At 35.1% G+C, this 18,668-nt stretch overlaps 1 protein-coding gene across 1 annotated transcript in view; it reads left to right on the top strand.

Moving 5' to 3' along the window:
- Positions 1–16,386, top strand: part of LOC144436163 (E3 ubiquitin-protein ligase RNF220-like) — a 45,544-nt gene extending 29,158 nt beyond the window's left edge. Inside the window, exons 5-15 of the mRNA XM_078124870.1 lie at positions 2,325–2,355; positions 4,665–4,763; positions 9,206–9,248; positions 9,763–9,959; positions 10,466–10,574; positions 10,920–11,103; positions 11,564–11,625; positions 12,289–12,361; positions 12,779–12,893; positions 14,722–14,796; positions 15,625–16,386. Coding sequence (XP_077980996.1) covers positions 2,325–2,355; positions 4,665–4,763; positions 9,206–9,248; positions 9,763–9,959; positions 10,466–10,574; positions 10,920–11,103; positions 11,564–11,625; positions 12,289–12,361; positions 12,779–12,893; positions 14,722–14,796; positions 15,625–15,696 — 1,060 coding nt within the window. The 3' untranslated portion in view covers positions 15,697–16,386. The remainder of the gene's footprint in view (positions 1–2,324; positions 2,356–4,664; positions 4,764–9,205; positions 9,249–9,762; positions 9,960–10,465; positions 10,575–10,919; positions 11,104–11,563; positions 11,626–12,288; positions 12,362–12,778; positions 12,894–14,721; positions 14,797–15,624) is intronic.
- Positions 16,387–18,668: the final 2,282 nt, after the last annotated feature.

The following is an 18,668-nucleotide window of genomic DNA, read 5'->3' as shown; positions in this document are numbered from 1 at the left end:
TCAAATATATGCAATTGATAGATAAATTGTCATGGGATACTAATCACGAAACACACTCTTAACCTCTGATACCCATTCCAAATTTTCTTTCAAATGAGAAATTTTTAACACGCATGTGTAGTAAGGATGGTTAATATAGCTACCCCAGATGACAGAGAAAAAAATCAAACTCAATGCCATGTGCAAGTCATACCACTATTAAATGTTAGGAAGGTAACAACCTGAAGACAGAGAGTTAACTTCCCATTCAGTGCACCATGACCGTACTTTGTAGTCAGGAATGTAGCTAACCCAGAAGACAGAAAACAAAACAAAAATCTCAAAAACTCCATTCTATGTGCCCTAGCTACCACTACTGTCAGGAAGGTATATCCACCCCAGATGACAGGGGGAACATCAAACTCAATTCCATGTGCCCCACCACTACTGTTAGGAAGGTTAGCCACCCCTGATGACAGAGAGAATATCAAACTGAATTCCATGTGCCCCACCACTACTGTTAGGAAGGTTAGCCACCCCTGATGACAGAGGGAATATCAAACTCAATTCCATGTGCCCCACCACTACTGTTAGGAAGATAGTCACCCCTGATGACAGAGGGAATATCAAACTCAATTCCATGTGCCCCACCACTACTGTTAGGAAGGTTAGCCACCCCTGATGACAGAGGGAATATCAAACTCAATTCCATGTGCCCCACCACTACTGTTAGGAAGATAGTCACCCCTGATGACAGAGGGAATATCAAACTCAATTCCATGTGCCCCACCACTACTGTTAGGAAGGTTAGCCACCCCTGATAACAGAGGGAATATCAAACTCAATTCCATGTGCCCCACTACTACTGTTAGGAAGATAGTCACTCCAGAAGATTCAAACTCCACTCAATGTGCCAGTGAATACGACAATACTGTCTAGTCAGGAAGGTAGCTAATACCCCAGAAGACGGAGGAAGAATCAGAACTCCATTCCACACAAGTATATGCAGGTTTCCTGTCGCCATGTTTCAACATACAAAATATAACATAAATTAACCTTTAACCACCTGCTGCACTATTCCTGTCAACTTTGAAGTGTAACAACTGCTACGAAATAACGCACACACAACCTTTCGGTCACAGCTTTCGTAGTACGTAAAATACCCACATTTTACTGGAAAAAAAAACTGAAGTAGAAAATAAATATGCCACTTTGAGAGTTATGTTTAATCTTATGATTGAACAGACGTTGTAGCAAGAGTTGACACGATGTTATAAGTTTTTATGATCTTATAAATTTATGAATTTATTATATGTAAATCATTAATGATATAAACAGATAACAGAAATATACCAGTAGCATTGGATAACAAATGAATATATTGGTCCATAAAAAGAAATCGTTACTATGGCAAAAATTAAACCGACGCATCGCTAGATCATCACGAAGGAAATAGACTGTTGATTTTTCAATTTTTAATTTAAATCGAATTGTGGACGATTTATCACAAAATGTAATAAACTCCCAGTGATGTGACTTTGTCATAGAGATCACTTTGATGGATAGGTAAACTCAAAAAGAAACCCAAGAGAGACAAAAACTTCCAACTGTCTGATTGATAGATGTATAGTGTACTGCTACAACTATCCATAAATTCCTGGGAATGGCGCTCGGACTCAATTTATGCTCAGACCACATGTGGTTTGGAAGCTCTAACTCTATTAATTGCATTGGGGAGTTTGGAGTGGCTTTCATGATTGTTGGCGTTACCGAGGGGAGTGCCTTCTCCCGGCAGCAAAAATGTGCCGCCAAGTAGCTTTGTGTACAGAGACTTTTGTTGATGTCTTTTTGAAGATGTTAGTGTGAAACCCAATATTAAAGTCAGACTATTGGATTTTCCTCATTCTTACATCTCCAAGGGGTGCTCTAATTGCATGATTCTTTCAACTTATCTCTCGAATACACTTTCAAGTGCAATTCGAACCGATTCAGGAATTAGAAATCTATCGTAATTCAATGCTGTTGTTTTGATACTATTTCTATTGATCTACATAATTATAGATTCCTTTTTAATAATACTAATATCAGCGGTCATTTTTTTCTTTTACACATTGTTACTCGTTGCCAATTTCACAGCATACCGGAAGTTTGTTTGTTTTGTTGAAATAACCTGACACAGCCAGTCAATAATAAAAATGAACATTCACTAAAAACGGGCAACCAAGCAATGTAGGGAAACTTTGTAATAAAGTAACATACAGCTGTGTTAGACTAACCATATGCAGTATTGTTTGGTTTAAACACTAAATGTTTCTGCCTTTGTTTTCTTTTCAAATTAATAACAGAGCCAGTCGGAAGAGTCTCCAGGAAAAAAAGGTAATTTTACGATATTACTTTTATTACAAAATTTCAATTTGAGACGTGAATAGCTATATCTTTTCATATCCTGTTGGAACTCATTATCGTTGTGAATTTTTGTAATAAATGTTGGGATTTCCCCCAAAACCGTCTCAAATATAGGCCACTGTGATTCACCGATGCATTGTACCATATTTCTTCTTCTTGGTAATGCCTGTATTTCTTTGTAAATGAAAACTTTGCTACGTCCCAAAGCAATATAGGGAGATGATGATATAGGCTTGTTTTTATATTAATTTCTATGTTGCTAAATTATGCAAGTATTTACTTGGGTTTGTCGGTGACTTTTGTTGATGTGTGTGGTGAATTTCATCATAAAAGGGAGAAACTACTAAGGGGAACAGTCAAAACCACCAAAAAATTCAAATACTGAGTGGGAAGAATGTCAGGACACCTGTTTCAAACATTGGGAAGTGGAAACAAAACAAAATTATTCCATACTGATTGCAATCCTCATGTAGCAAATTTGTTTGCGACTATTTGACCTTTGCATTGTCAACTTTGACCCAACAGTTGACCCCAAATCTTTTTAGATACATTGGTTTTCAGAAAATTTGATATCCTCCATGTATCAGAAAACAAGCTTTTTAATTCTGAAAAAGTTTCTAATGGTTCAGTTTGAAGAGTAAAATGGCATAAACCTCAAACATGCACAGATATGACTGGTTTAGCAGAAAAAAAGGAATCACACAGCTGAAATTAAAATTTCCGTAACATCGAATCCTTTTCAATGTTGTAACTTTATACACGAGAAACTTTTGAACTTCACAAATAGCTTTACTTGATTCGTGGAGAATTTGATTAGTGAAGTGATGCAGTGAGTAATGCTAGACTAGAAGTTGGATTTGTAGAGAGTATCTAATATTAGTAAATGAAATGTGGTCAACTTGTATAACGGAATGAGTAGTCAGGTACTTAGGGAGTGGTCTGTTATCAAAATTATTGTTGATTTTACTGAGCTGGATAAAACTATTACAAATATGTGGTTGAAATATATACCAGAATTTAAATCTATACCTAATTCTTTCAAACAGTTGGAAGATAATTGCCATAGTGGCTATTTGCATTATTGAGATGGGGAGACCTGGTAAAATGATTCAGGAACTCCGCAATGAATCCTCTCGCAAAAGACAAAATTTTCATTGTGCGTCAAAACAATGAAAATTTGGGGATGTCTTGAGAATCACCACATAGTCCCCAAATTTTGATGTGTCACAAGAAATTGCTGTGAGTCAGTAGTGTAATTTGGCTTAGATTACAAATACAGGACTTCACTTAGATTTTATTTATAGTTTTGACAAATCTTTAATTAAGGTTTTTTTAAATACAAAATAATGTACGATAGCATTTCACTTCCAGGCCCATTCAGTTTAGTTCAAACTTCTTGAAAAAAGCCCGCTCAGGTGTAAAACTAATTTATGATTCAAGCCATTTTTTGAACTGAAATAGTACAGTAGAGTTTTGTCAAGTCTTGGAAATCCTGTGAGTAACAGAGAGAGAAACCTGATTTTTGAATATATTCTCATACATTTTATCAAAATTTTGGCTGGCAAACCTAATGATACATTTTATTGTAATTTTGGTGAGGAACGCTGATAAAAACATCGTGTAAATTTTCATACACTTTACTGTCGGTTAGGCGAGAAAATCTGACAAAATTGTGAGTTCGGATATTTTCTAACAGTTTTGGTGAGGAACCCTGATGAAAATCTGAAAACTCCCTCAGCAAAATGCAGAGAGGTCTAAACAATATATTTTTATGTAAAACCATGTACAATGTCCGTACTACAATGTTGATAAATCCGTTTAAAAGTACAGCACAGTATTATTGGACCATGAAGTAACAATGTATATAAACTAACCAGTACATTTACACCATACCTAGTTCTAATTTATTTGTTGACTTGGTGTCACGGTACTCCTGTTTCACCTAAATGCCAAAGCTTTTACATCAACTACTTTGTTCTAGCAGACCTCCAAGGACCTTTCTCATATTATGAGGGCCACGCACTTAACCTGTACAAGATTGCACCAATTTTAATAGTCCTCAGGGGTATTTCAAAATATGATATGCCGCTTTCAAAAATTGCGCAAACATTTTACACACATTATTTTATCTTCCTAATGCATCAATATAGGAATCCAGTGGGATTCCTTACGGCAAAAGTCGTTATAATCTAGAGACAAGGCCCCTACATTGAATAAAAATAGAATCTAAGTGTTTGATAAATTTTTCATTTTGATATTGCTTTTTTTCCCCCTACCAGGTATTGCATATCATCAGTCAAACTGATGATACTGGTATTGTTGCAAAGAAGACCAGCAAAGATGGAAACAGTGATCTACCATCGATGACTAGATTTGAGGTATGGACTATAGAGGGCGCTATTCAGATAAAAGTCACAGCACAATTTCAGTATTAGTTTGTGTTACAATTTTCACTCAAGCTTTGCTTAGATGTTGAGTTTTTCCATTGCTTTTCCACTCGTTTTTTCCCCTTTTTTTAAACAAAAGAATACATATCAAGATATCTAATGGCAAATTTATTGCTAGGAATTCAAAGTATAAATAAACGTGATAGTGAATGTTTCTGAGTATTAAACTTTGTTTGCAAAGATACGCTTACAAATTACAATAGAGATTATCAAAACTGAGTGTGACATGTACTTTATCACATGTTACTTTATCCATCCGAGGAGAGAAATTTTGCTGCTAAGTAGTAAACTTCGCTTCTTTCCATCGTCTAGCCTGTAGTTCAAGTTCACCAATGTGTACATTTACAGTTTAGAAGTGATGAGATTCTAGTATGTAGTCACATAGACCTTGAGGGTTTGTACTAGAGGCTGTGATGCTACGATGAAAACATAGATGGTGAAAAATTCTTAGAAAAGTAGATACATGGTTGATAGAGAGTCATCAAACCATTACAGACCTTGATCATATCCTGGATACAGTGTTTTTCGCTGTGGAGGGAAGTTTGTGAAATCGGATCCACCACAGCTTTCAAGGACTTTTCTGTAGAAAGGGGCTGGGGACATTGTTTTGACTACAGGGGACCCGGGTGTTGCCTGGCCCAGGCAGTAGGAGAATAGAAGGACAGGATTTGACATTTCCAATATTATCATTAATTCTACAGGAAAAAGATTTTATGATAATATTCTCCCTCTGTTCGTGTTACTGGGTTCTGGAACCTGGAACAGCGAAATACAGAAATAGACTGTAGTTGAGTTCATTAAATCATGTGATGCCCATTATTTCAAGGTGATGAAGATTTGACCATGACCTTGTCGCAATAAAAATAGTGTACAATGTTCACTTGCAAATAATAGTTTCCTTTGGCCTTGGTCTAGGAGATTGTAGTCATTAACAAAACTGTTTTTTGTTTTTACTGAAATCAACACTTTTACAAATAACACATTTATCTCAGAATTCGATCTCTGTTTAGTGTTAGTCAGTGAACAGACATTAATAATAATGTTGGTTTTTATATAGTGTTTCCCCACTCTGTGCTCAAAGTGCTTTACAATTATTACCCCTGGCTTGGATCTATATCGGCACAACAGCTCTTTATGCTTCCTCAACTCCCTGGGGAGCATACAATCCATTACAGCCTTTATAAGTGCATAGGATTAAAGCATTCACATTGCAACCTCAATCCTACCAGGTCCCCAATTATACAGCTGGGTTTACTTTGGCACAATTGTGGTTCAAATCTTGCCCAAGGACTTTAGCCATTCAAAAACAAAAGACAGTGATAAAGCTCCAACCTGCAACCTGCAGATTCCAAGCTGGCCTCTCATTTGACAATCATGATTCCACATTAGTATATAAGAACATCCAGAAAATACATGGAACATTTGGTATTTGATACCAACGTATGTTTACAGACCCGTATCAAATAGGATTAAAATTTAGAGTTTAAAGAAAAAAATTAGAGTTTATAGAAAAAAGTTTATCCCAAATATGACTCTTTTGACAAGACAGCACAGACATACCAACATCTCTACAAAGACTACATGTTTTCAAAAAAACACAAATTTACTAACATTTACAGAGTGTAACATGTTTTCAAAATAATTTTTTTACTTGTATGTGTACCTCTAATAAAAATTATGACAAAAAAGCATGAAAATACAGATATACAAACATTTTACCATACACTGCAGGTACTCGTTACAACAAGTGCACATTTTCTTTTTTTCTGACATTGATTTATCTGTCAAAGAAATGTAAATAATGATTTGTGTAAAAACCATAACAACAATACATCAATGGTAACTATAATTGTAATTGTATTTAACTAAACAAGAAACTGTCAAATATTGGAATTCTCAAACCATATGTCACAGGTCTTATCTAAATTGATCATCACAAAATGTTTGTAAAAGCCTTGATAGAATAGATAAACAGCTGCCTAACAACTTTCCACTTACAAGTGTATGGTTTTGGTATTTTCTCTTCTGCTCTTAATTGTCATGTACAAACCATATTTCAGTATTATTTCGCAATTATTGAATATTTTAGGATGTTTGCATACTCTTTCTATGATAAATACAGCCTGACTCATTACATTGTATTTCAATAAATGTTGCAATGCATGCCATTTTTCCAGCTCCAGCTCGTTTTCATTAGTTTTACTCAAGTTTTAGTAGCTCGGTAATTTACACAATTTCACATAATATTGATCTCCTTGTTTGAGAGGAACATATATATAATTTTTTTATGGGACTTTGAGTGGATATTACCACCTGGCTATATGCCTCAGCCCTGATAAGAACTGTTGGTAATCGTAACGCTTGCAGCATATGGAAAGTACATGTACAAGACTTTAAATTTTCTACTGGTACGTTGGACAAGGAAATCTGTCGTCATGGAAGTTTTAAAAAAAAATGGCAGTGTTTTCAATTTCAGTTTCTGAATGGAAAGCTAAATTTTTCAAAGACAAAATTTGAGCCTCTGACACTGTAGGTCAAAGTTCACCAGTGTTGCCTAGGAAATATTGTACATTATTAGAGAAGCTGGATTGGGAACTAAAATAAACTTTCATTTCGGAATATTAGTGCACTTTACTGTAACAAATAATTATAGCTAAATATACCACCATCAAGAATGGGAAAAGTGTGTATGTGTGAAGGAGGGGGGGGGGGTGCTGGCATGTCATGCATTCATATTGGTTGTATGTATTTCTGATTAATGTACATCATAACATTGTGCTCAGGACTGCAGTCAGTAAATTGAGAAAGATTTGTACAGGTCTTTCAGAGAAAGTATTTCATATTCCATCACTTAACAACAACTCCAACACAATAACTGAACACTTTACATCAATTCAAAATCCCTAGTCAGTTTTTAGGTAAATTGAGAAAGATTTGTACAGGTCTTTCAGAGAAACTATTTCATATTCCATCACTTAACAACAACTCCAACACAATAACTGAACACTTTACATCAATTCAAAATCCCTAGTCATCTTACAAGAGAAATCACCACTAGAGGGCGCTATAATAAAAATGTCCATCAGGTTAGGCCTCCTGTATAATTTACTGTCATCTCGTCCACTAGCAAACATATTGTTATCTGCTAGGGTGCCAAGTTATGTTTATGAGAGGTTTAGAAATGGGATCAAATTGTAAACATTACTATTTCCATGAATATAATTTGCTGGAACAAATTTGATTACATATGTACGTACGTGTACATGAAATGAATGATGGTTACCAAAGAATCTTGCAAGAGAAATGTGTACAAATATAACAGAATCGCTGTATTGTTTGTTTTGCTTTTCCTTAAAGAACAGAACTTGTCTCCAAAACCCATAGTACTTGACACAAAGAACGTGTTGTTGTCATCAGTCCATAGTTCTTCTATCTGATATTACTTCTACAGAAATTTTTACTAAAAAATTATCATTTTTAAAAGTTTTATGTTGTTTTATTTACCTGTGTTATTTAGATATATTTGCCTTATTTATACAACTTATAGAAACTGTGCAAAATATCCGTTCTTATATATATATATATATATATATATATATATATATATATATATATATATATATATATATATATATATATATATATATATATATATACATTGTACAAGCGATGTGAAGTAAAACAAATTTAGTCATTTCCTGAGTCAGTTTGTTTCACTGGCCGTTAGGGGGCGGTATAACCACTCGAATCGCCCAGAATGTCCAATTTTTAAATAGAGCTCGTCAGAAGTCATTCATATTGAAATACAGTCCCTAAGAAGAGGGGCTGTCATCGAAACAAATAGTGTAATTGAACTGCTCCTCTCAACTGCATATTTAAATGTGTATTAAAAATTAGAAGTCAGTGTGGTGATGTATAGCATTTTAAAAAAAGAACTTATTTTTGTGCATTCAAAATAAGTAAAAACGGAATGGCTTTTGTATACATGTTGTTTACCACCAAATGCAGTCTAAATATTTGAGTTTTCAAGTGTCTTGCTAAATTTCTGTCCTTCATTTACGATGTACTCACCGACGCGACGGCGGCGTTTTGAAAACAGGAAGGCTCGATCGTACGTGCAGTTTGATGAAGAGCACATTTCCCATGTGTGCCACTAGAGGGCGCGATATATCTGACGCATTGGCTGTTTTGCATTGTTCAGTTTGTACACAAACTGTGTTTTTCCATCAGTTGCATCCAAGCCGTTCACCCCCAATGACGTCACCAGACAAGGTATTTTAGGTTTGTTTAGTAACTTCAGCATATGCAAGTTAGGGTTTTGATCCATCTGTTTCGATCGAATATGGCTAAATGTGCTAATTTTACTGTTGCAGAATTTCCAGCGGGTGAGGTCAAACCGTCAGCAGAGATTACATGGTGAGCTGTTGTTTACATCTGTCAATCTTTGAAACTATTCATAACATACCAATTTCAAGTTGATTGTGCCAACCCGTGGGCATAGTAATTCCAAAATTTGAGATTATGTCACCCAACTACTTGATGTGTGTTTGTGTACACACATATATAGGGAGGGTGTCTGCTCCCTGAGGGGAAGGGGCACTACTACCCCGGGGGTGAAAGATCTGTCCAGTGAGTTCTGTTTAATTTCTTTTTATGTGAATATTCAAAACTGGAAATGATCATGTATAGATGACACTCCAGAAATTCAAAAGAAAATGACAGTTCTCTATAAACAATAAAGAAATGTGCAAGAAATTTGTACTACAGTGTGATAAGTTTGTTTGTACAGTACTACAGCAGAATTGCATGAGAAGTTGACCCTGTTGAATTCTGGCCTTCTGTCATGAGTTCAGATGTTGTTACCATGGATACAGGGAGAATTGTAATGCTTGCCTCTGACATTTCTTGTTCTATACTCGTGTCATTTCAGCTGCTAGAGCCAGGAAGAAAAAGCGTACTTCGGAAGAGTTCGGTGCGTCGACTAGTAGTGATGCTAATGGTATGATATGTGGTAACACAGCCGCCGATAGTGATGTTATAGCAGAGAGTATGTGTCCTATATGCAATCAAAAAATCACTGGAACCTCAGAGGAAATTAATCACCATGCTGAAGCTTGCATAAGAAAGGTAATTGTAATATCAGGGGTGATGGAGTTCAAAGGTCAATAGGTCAAAGGGGAACATGAAGTTAAAACCACAGTAGTGAAATATTGCCAATTGATGTGTGCTTTCTTTTTATAAAGGTACTATTTTGGAAAAACAGATATTCATGCAATTACATGTGTACAAAGTGTGTGAACTGCGTAATTTCATACATGCATATTATATGTATTTGCATAATATATTATATATGTGTGTGTGTGTGTGTGTGTGAAATGATGAAGAAAAAAAAACAGTTGAGCTAAAACCAGCTGTACTATAGGTACACTTGTAGCATACCAGTGCAAACCATTTGTGGTTAGTTGTGTTTTAATTCCTCTTTCTGCTTGGGGAGGGGAGGAGGGAAGGGGGATATTTGATTGTACAGAAAAAACTACAATTTGGGAAAAAACGGATTAAAGTATGATTGAATTGTAAACCAGACAACCAGCTGATAATCAGGGGTTGTGGTTTTTTTTCATCTAATGACACAGAGACAATCTCCAGGTCATGATGATGATCACATGGAAGTGTTTGAAGAATACGAGTGGGCTGGTCAGACCAGGATAAGAGCTACTACAATGTTAGAAGGTGGATTTGCTGGTAAGTAAACTTTTTTTACAAAGTAGTGAAACTGTAATACTGAACCAAAGGAGCCTGTAAATGTGACTAGCTTCTGTTGGTTATCGGATAAATATAAAATAAATAAATAAATGAATACTGGTAGGTTGGAAACTTTGATAAGTAGACAATTATATAAATGCTCGCGTTATTGTATCTACATTGTACTGAAGAATGTGGCCAAACCCCTCACCCAACCCCTCAAAAAGGGGTCCTGTTCATGTTCAATAGAGTGCAACAATTCGGTTGTTCTGTTTCCGAACACTATTATGATGAGGTTCAGTACTTTGATTCTGTTGTTAATATCGACTGTACTTATTTTGATAGGGTCTGGATTTCAAGTCCACAAGAGAAAAGATGATGGCGATAGTGATGTAGATTTGAATGTTGATGGTGATGAGAGTGTGGTGTATGGTGCAGCACAGTATAGTGAAAGAGATGTCATACCATGTACATCAGAAGAACCTAACGAAGAAAAGGAAAGGCGAGCTCTCAGAGTAGCAGTTCTCAAGTAAGACCTGTGTTTTGATGTTGTGTATGTCGATGATTGTCCAGATGTGTTTTTTAAAGGCCAGAGTTTCAATCCCAGGTTCTAATTTTAGTGTTATATTAGCTTATCTATTTGTTTCTAGATTACTTTATATCCATGTTTACAAATGTTTTATACATTGTTACATGATCACTCACATACTCTGTATGGTACACCGTGACAGGGTGCCCTTACACATCAGTCAACCGACAAGGAAGCCGGTGAGGGCGGAACAGCACAGCATATCTTACAGGCTAATGATAACGTTGTTGACTAGATCTACGGAGGAACACTTGTTTTGTATCAACATTTCTTATCAACAACTTCTTTAGAAAGGAGTGTATTGATCAGTTCCTTGACTTCAGCAGTACTCTCATTTAGTTTGTCGTTCAAAACCAACCTGGACTGATTGTAAGATTTTGTCAAATTTTGATATTTTCAGAGCAGAAAGACCACCTCCTGTTAATTCACCAACAGTTGATAGAACAAGATGGGAGTCTTCAGGTAGGCGTAAAGTAATGATATTGTCAAAATCTTCATTTTCAAACAATCCCATATCCACCATTTTGCCAGGTGTTATTTTTTCAGAGATTGTAGAATGTAGTGATATGTAGAAAAGAAGGGTGTATTTATCATACAGTCACATGCTATTTTTGACTTTCAGTTCCTGCACATTCTAACTTTTGGTTTCGATTTGTGGGCGGGTGTCCTTTGCAGAACACCTGCCCTTCTGGAGAAATTGAAAAGAGATATACCATAAACCAAAGATTGTAAGGCCAGATAAGCAGCCTAGTATGTGCACAGCAAAACTCTATGTACAGTTTGTGTGTAGAGATGATTACATATTTTTAGGTTCATTTGAATATAAAATTTTACCCATTTCAGTCTCTAGTTATTTTATTAATTGCCAAGGAATACATCCAAAACATATTTGTCATGAATGATATGAAATAAAGTTCATAAAAGAGCTACTTTTTAACCCAAGAAATATTTCCCAGCATACACTGTCCTTCATTTGAATATTTTATTCATTTGATTTGCATACATTTCTACCTACATTTTCACTGAGCACACCTGTTGGTCTTTTGTTGTGTTATATAAATTTGCTGCTAGTTATTCCATATCAATTCACAAATTGTCCTCTCCTTTTATCATTAAATCATCTAGAGTCAGCAAAACAAGTTGGGGACAGTGAAAAAACAGAGGAGCAGCAAAAAACAGAAAATTCATCCAACAACAGGTATGGGTCGAAAATATTTGAATGTTTGGATACACTTGTTACATACATTTTGAAAGTTGGTGAATTTTTATTTTCAGAACACTTTGTGTTCATTATTTATTATTTTACAGTCGATTTTGTTTTTGAAAAATGATTTTAATATTCCCAAGAGTTAAATCACAACGTTTTTCAACAAGAGCTGACAAACTAGAGAAAATCATGGTTGCTAGTTTTTAGGCTCATGAGTGTGTCTCTGCCAGTGGATGCCTCATTTTGAAGGCCAAAATGAGAGTAAAATTTGGAAGGGTATTTGATAGGGGTATTTATCTATATTTGTTGATATTTTCTTTCATATATTTCTCTATTACAGTGATGACAATAAATTAATATTGTTATTTTCTATGTTTATTAATGTTCTGCATATTTTATCAATTTCAGTGATGATATTGATGTTGTGAGTACACCAGAAGATCTTATAGCATCGTTGAAAGCTAAAGTCAAAATGTTAGAAAAACAGTCAAAACCCGATAAATATAAATGCCTCATTTGTATGGTAAGTACTTCTTTTCGTAAAACTACCCAATATTTAGAAAATATGAGTGATCTAAAATGGCCTTGTCCACTATTTGTTTAGTGAACCCCCAGCCAGGTTATGAATATTTTCCAGATGAATGAAGAAAAATGTAATAATTATACCTCCTCAAGTATAGTTTGGGGGAGAATAGTGATTTGGGACACTTTACTTCTATTATTGAGCACCACAGAACTAATGACATAGACACCTTTTGTCGTGATATAGAACAACCGGGATATAAAACCCATATTTATGTTCTAACGCGTTCAACCTGGCTTGTGTGTGGCTGACTTTATTACATCCCAATCCAGTGGTTAATTTAAAATGTTACTACTACTCCCCTGGCTATTACCAGGTAGCTTACATCTCATATATATTCCTTCTGAAATGAAATGAAAATAAAATTCACGTCTTAGTAATATTTTAGAGTGAAAATAATATTTTATGAAATTGAAAATGTAAGTTTAGGTATCCACAGTCATTATACCTATGCCCATATAAGGTATCCACAGTTATCAGTATACCTATGCCCATATAAGGTATCCACAGTTATCAGTATACCTATGCCCAAATAAGGTATCCAGTTATCAGTATACATTTGCCCATATAAGGTATCCACAGTTATCAGTATACCTATGCCCATATAAGGTATCCACAGTTATCAGTATACATATGCCCATATAAGGTATCCACAGTTATCAGTATACATATGCCCATATAAGGTATGCACAGTTATCAGTATACCTATGCCCATATAAGGTATCCACAGTTATCAGTATACCTATGCCCATATAAGGTATCCACAGTTATCAGTATACCTATGCCCATATAAGGTATCTACAGTTATCAGTATACCTATGCCCATATAAGGTATCCACAGTTATCAGTATAGCTATGCCCATATATTCTTGATTATGTGAGCATTAGAAATTTAACCAATACAATTTACATAATTTGAAAAGCTGAGAGATTTTGACTGCAAACTGTCAGTCCTGGGGCGCATTCGATTTGCTCAAACATGATTGTGATTAATCTGACGTCATTTCTCGAAACGAGGTTGTAAACAAAACACTCGATCACGATCATGATTGCTTACATGTAAACATTTTTTTAAAGTTTCACATATTTCCCATAAATTGAATGATTTTACATCGTCAAAATTATTACAATGATAACAAATTACCAATCAGACCGAACACAATTTATGTACATAATGTTTTCCGTCATTTCAAACTTGCCATCAGCCATGGGCGCGCGATCCCCCAATTATTACGTTGTCCGCCATCTTGTAATCACGGCAATCATGGTTCGGGGCATGATTACTATGATTACCAATCATGATTGTGATTGGTATTTGTCAAACGCAAAATCATGATTATGATTGATAAATCGTGATCATGATTGTGCAAATCGAACATGCCCCTGTTCTCGCTATGATAGGTGGCGCTGTTCATTATGAGAACAATCCCATAGATCTTGGGGAGAAAGTGTCATCCTTCATCACTTTTCAAGGTTGGGCAGTTCTTGATGTATATAGCCTCCTTGATGCTGTGCCTTAGCCACTTAGTCTCTTTAAAATACAATGATAGGTGGGCGCTGTTTATTATGAGAACTTTCCCATAGATCTTAGGGAGAAAATATCGTCTTTCATCTCTGTGCAACTTACTTGGACAACTCTTGATGTAAATAGCTACCTTGATGGTGTACTTGACCCAGTCTCTTTGAAACTCTTTGCCCCAATGAATTGATTTCATTTGTAATGTTAACAAGACCCCTAACTTATATCCATTATTATGTGCCATTCCAGGAAATGTACCACACTCCTGTAGTTTCAGTACAGTGTTGGCATGTCCATTGTGAAGAGTGTTGGCTTAGAACATTGGTAAGTTGATACTTAAAATTCATCTCTCAAATCAGATACACATATCATATTTTATACCACTACTGGATGTATTTCTATGGTACAGTTACAGCTGTCGACAACTGGTGTACAGATAACAAGAAAGTGATGGACTACCTGTTAGATTTCAAAGATAAAACTAACATAGTTGAAATTGAAAATCTGGGCTAGACTATCATTTATTTACTTGTCAATAAATGTTCAGCTTATTGTATGTTGATATGATTTAGTCATTGGGCAATCTTTACTAGTTGTTGATGTCACTATATACACTGGCTTGATGTCTGTATGTAAATAATCTGGACCAGTTGTAAATTCGTTGGATGCTGATTGTGTTTGATATCGCTTGGCAACCATTCATGCTTCAGCAAGTACAAAAATGTATTCATGTATAATCAGACATTATTCCCCAATATTTTTCGTCATTCCGTCAAGGAAAGTACAAGTGACCTAAGGGGCCTTGTCATTACGAGTCTCTAGACTCAAAGTGACAGACCCTGAATGAAGAAAAGTATTGGGGGAATAATATAATTATACCTCCTCAAGCATAATTTATGGAAAATTAGGAAAAATAATGGCAATTTGGAACGTTTTGACTCATAATTTATCACCACAGAACCAGCGATGTAGACATGGGTTGTCTGGGCATAGAACGACCAGGGTATATAATCCATGTTTTATGTTTGAAGGCAATAACCTGACTCGTGTGTGGTAAAGTCAAATTATGAGAGAGAAAACAGATACTTGCATTTCGAATGAAAGACTAAAAGTTGACTAATTTGTAGTATCTTTATTTTTTCCTTTCTTCAGGGCGCAAAGAAACTTTGTCCGCAGTGTAACATGATCACATCACCAAGTGATTTAAGGAAAATTTATCTTTAGAATGTGTGGACAATCTACAACTCTGTAAGACTTCCTGATACTGGTGAAGACGTACTATATACTAAGTTTTTTATTTCATTGTTTTCACTTCTCTCATCTGTTGAGATAGCTAAGCGTCTTTTTTTTGTAAATTTCACTTGAGTCTGACCAACGGTAGAAACCAGTACAGTTTGCCGAACAGATAGACATGAATACTTTATTTTCATTCTCAGAATTTTTGCCATTTGTGTTAGGTGATTTAAATCACAGCGTAAAATCTTCGTAATACATACAAATTTTTTGTGTATTTATTCTGAAATGAGTTGAAAATGAAATTGAAGTAGAATGGTTAGGAATGCTTCACAGTGTAAATTGTATTAAATGAAATCAATGTATTCACAATATAGTCATGAAAAGTTCATATCTTTGAATGCTGCCCTCTTGTGGCAGAAAAAAAAAACGAGTTTCATTTATCAACTTCAGTTCTTTCTCTTCGGCATTCTGGAGAGTTGGCCTCTGTTTTAGCAATAACCCTGTCTCCACTTGAATCAATTTGAAACCAATTCAAATTGAATCAATTCAGATAAATCAGTTCAGAACTTTTTTTTTGTCACTGTGAGAAAACTGAGCATTAGATTTGAACTGATTCACTTTTGTTTTGTATTGGTTTTAAATCAATTTACTTTGAATTGGTCTGAAACAACCCCACCCCACCCCCTCACCCTCACCCCCGAGGTGGTTTCAAACATTCAATTTAATTGTTTCAAACAAGTTTTACTGCATGTGGGGACAAAAGAACTAAACCTGAATTGATTCAAAAATTCGATGTGGGGACAAGGCTAATAACAGACTACTGTACCTGTACTGTATGAAAGTTTTTGAAAGTATACAAATGTGCTTCTGTCAGTATTTTCTTGTCTTTTTTCTTCCAGTTCTTAAAACAAAAAAAAGTGTAAATAGATATCTTAAAAGTATTCTTTACCAGTGTGGGGAACTTGTCTCATGTTTATAAATTTCTATTCTCTATGTAATGTATTTTAACATTGTAGTGAGGAGATATGCCTGACTAGTCCCATATGTGTGTGTGTGTATATATATAAATGTATGTATGCTGTTACTTCTTTGAGGCCATTCTATTTATATTTAGCATAGTGAGTATGAACTCAGTTAAACAGCAGTAGTTATGTACAATGTAGTTTATAATTGGTAAACTTTACATCTTTCAGACTTGTAGATAGACTGGATGAGTTGCCGTTGTTGTTGGCATGCCTGTTTAAGGGGAACTTAATTCCAGGAAAGAAAGACATTCTCAGAAATATTGGGTTCCGGAGAGTCATTTCTTGATTTTTACATCAGTTACATTACGTGTGACTTCAACTTGATGTTTCTCTGAAATTGCGTGTAATGTAGATGACGTAAACTTATGAAAATAACTTGCCAGAATGTTTATGAAAATGTCTGTATTTACTGCGAGACTTCCTTTTAACCATAAGCAGAACAATGACGACTCTCTCAGTGTAACCGTTCAAAGACAAGCGGTATAAAATAAACTTATACTGATGTCTAGGCTGTAAGGTATGCTTTGACGGTGCGCCCTCACACATCAGTCAACCCTACTACTGGTGAGGACGGAACGCCACGACGAATCTTCGTCTAACTTTTGTCTTGTTGATAGCAAATGATATTAGGTGTTGATATCATAATTCAAGTTTGTATTTTCTGAAAAACACATACTGCACATTTATTTAGATACAGTTTTTCAGGACATCTGTAGTGTAATGGACTTCTTGAAGTCAGTGGTACAGATTTGGGTCGTGTTATGGTGCCTTGCCCCCAGCCTTTAACCTGATCCTGACTCCCTAAGTTTGTTGTAATTGTTTTTGGGTCACAATCTCTAGTTGTATTTTTATTCTTCCAAGCAATGAAGTTTACTACTTACCTTTAGCAATAATGGCTGCATTTCAAGGCAACTCAACTTGTTATATTCTTCACCTTCTAAATGAATTAACATTATAAAAAAAAAAAGATTTCTTGTACAGTTTTCACTTAAACTACCAGATATTGTCAGATCGAGGAAAAGGTGTGTGCAGGGCGTCCTAACATAGTATAACTTACAGACTACCTAGTTAACCACCCTTGACATAAAATAACACTTCTTGAACAAAATGACGAACTTATCAATTCATCTAGACTTGTAATTTCAAACATGTTCACGGACATATAAAATAGTATCAAACAGCACCCAGATGCAAGATACCTGCAAAACAATGATAGCCCTCAGGGTTTCGTCAACTGTATATATTTATTACATTCTAATGATTTTGATAACAGTAACATGATATTGTTTAAATGAAATGTAAAACATTCAGTTGCTGTATATAGAATAAACATAGTGGGGTCCTCTAAATAGTTCATGTCCTATTCTTATAAACATACTCTGTAATGAGAGAAAGTTATTTAAAACTTTTTTTTTCTCATGCCCTTTATTTCGTAAGGGCTTAAAATTTCACTGTCATCGAATTAAAATTATTTTTCAATCAGATTACTAAATAATTGAGAATTGTTACAATACCTATAATTAGACATTGGACATCTTACTCATTAGAGATCGATTTTACAGTAACAGGGTGAAACTATGATCACGTTTGGGCGTTTATTTTATGGTGTGGACCCAAAAATCAGTTTGATGGGAATAATGTACAATGTCATGTGTAGCACTACACAAATACTTTTACAAACAGGTGATTCAATACTTTTCAGGGTGTACAATATTACAAGCTAGTCAATTATATATAACAAAAACAGTTTCAAAAAACATTTTAGTTGCAGCTCGAAATCTGATAGGGTTAAACAAGACCAAGTCTTGTGTGATAAGGTGGTAAGGAAGTGGTACAGATACAGAAGTCTATATGAATTTTCCTATTAAATGTACACAAGCTAGAATTGGGTAGATTTATTAATTATCGTCGTTTCTTCCAAAAAAAATTATGAAT

Source organism: Glandiceps talaboti, chromosome 6 (genome assembly GCF_964340395.1).
Source record: "Glandiceps talaboti chromosome 6, keGlaTala1.1, whole genome shotgun sequence".
Lineage (NCBI taxonomy): Eukaryota > Metazoa > Hemichordata > Enteropneusta > Spengelidae > Glandiceps > Glandiceps talaboti.
The sequence above is the reverse complement of the archived record's forward strand: the minus strand, read 5'-3'. Positions and strand labels throughout refer to the sequence as shown.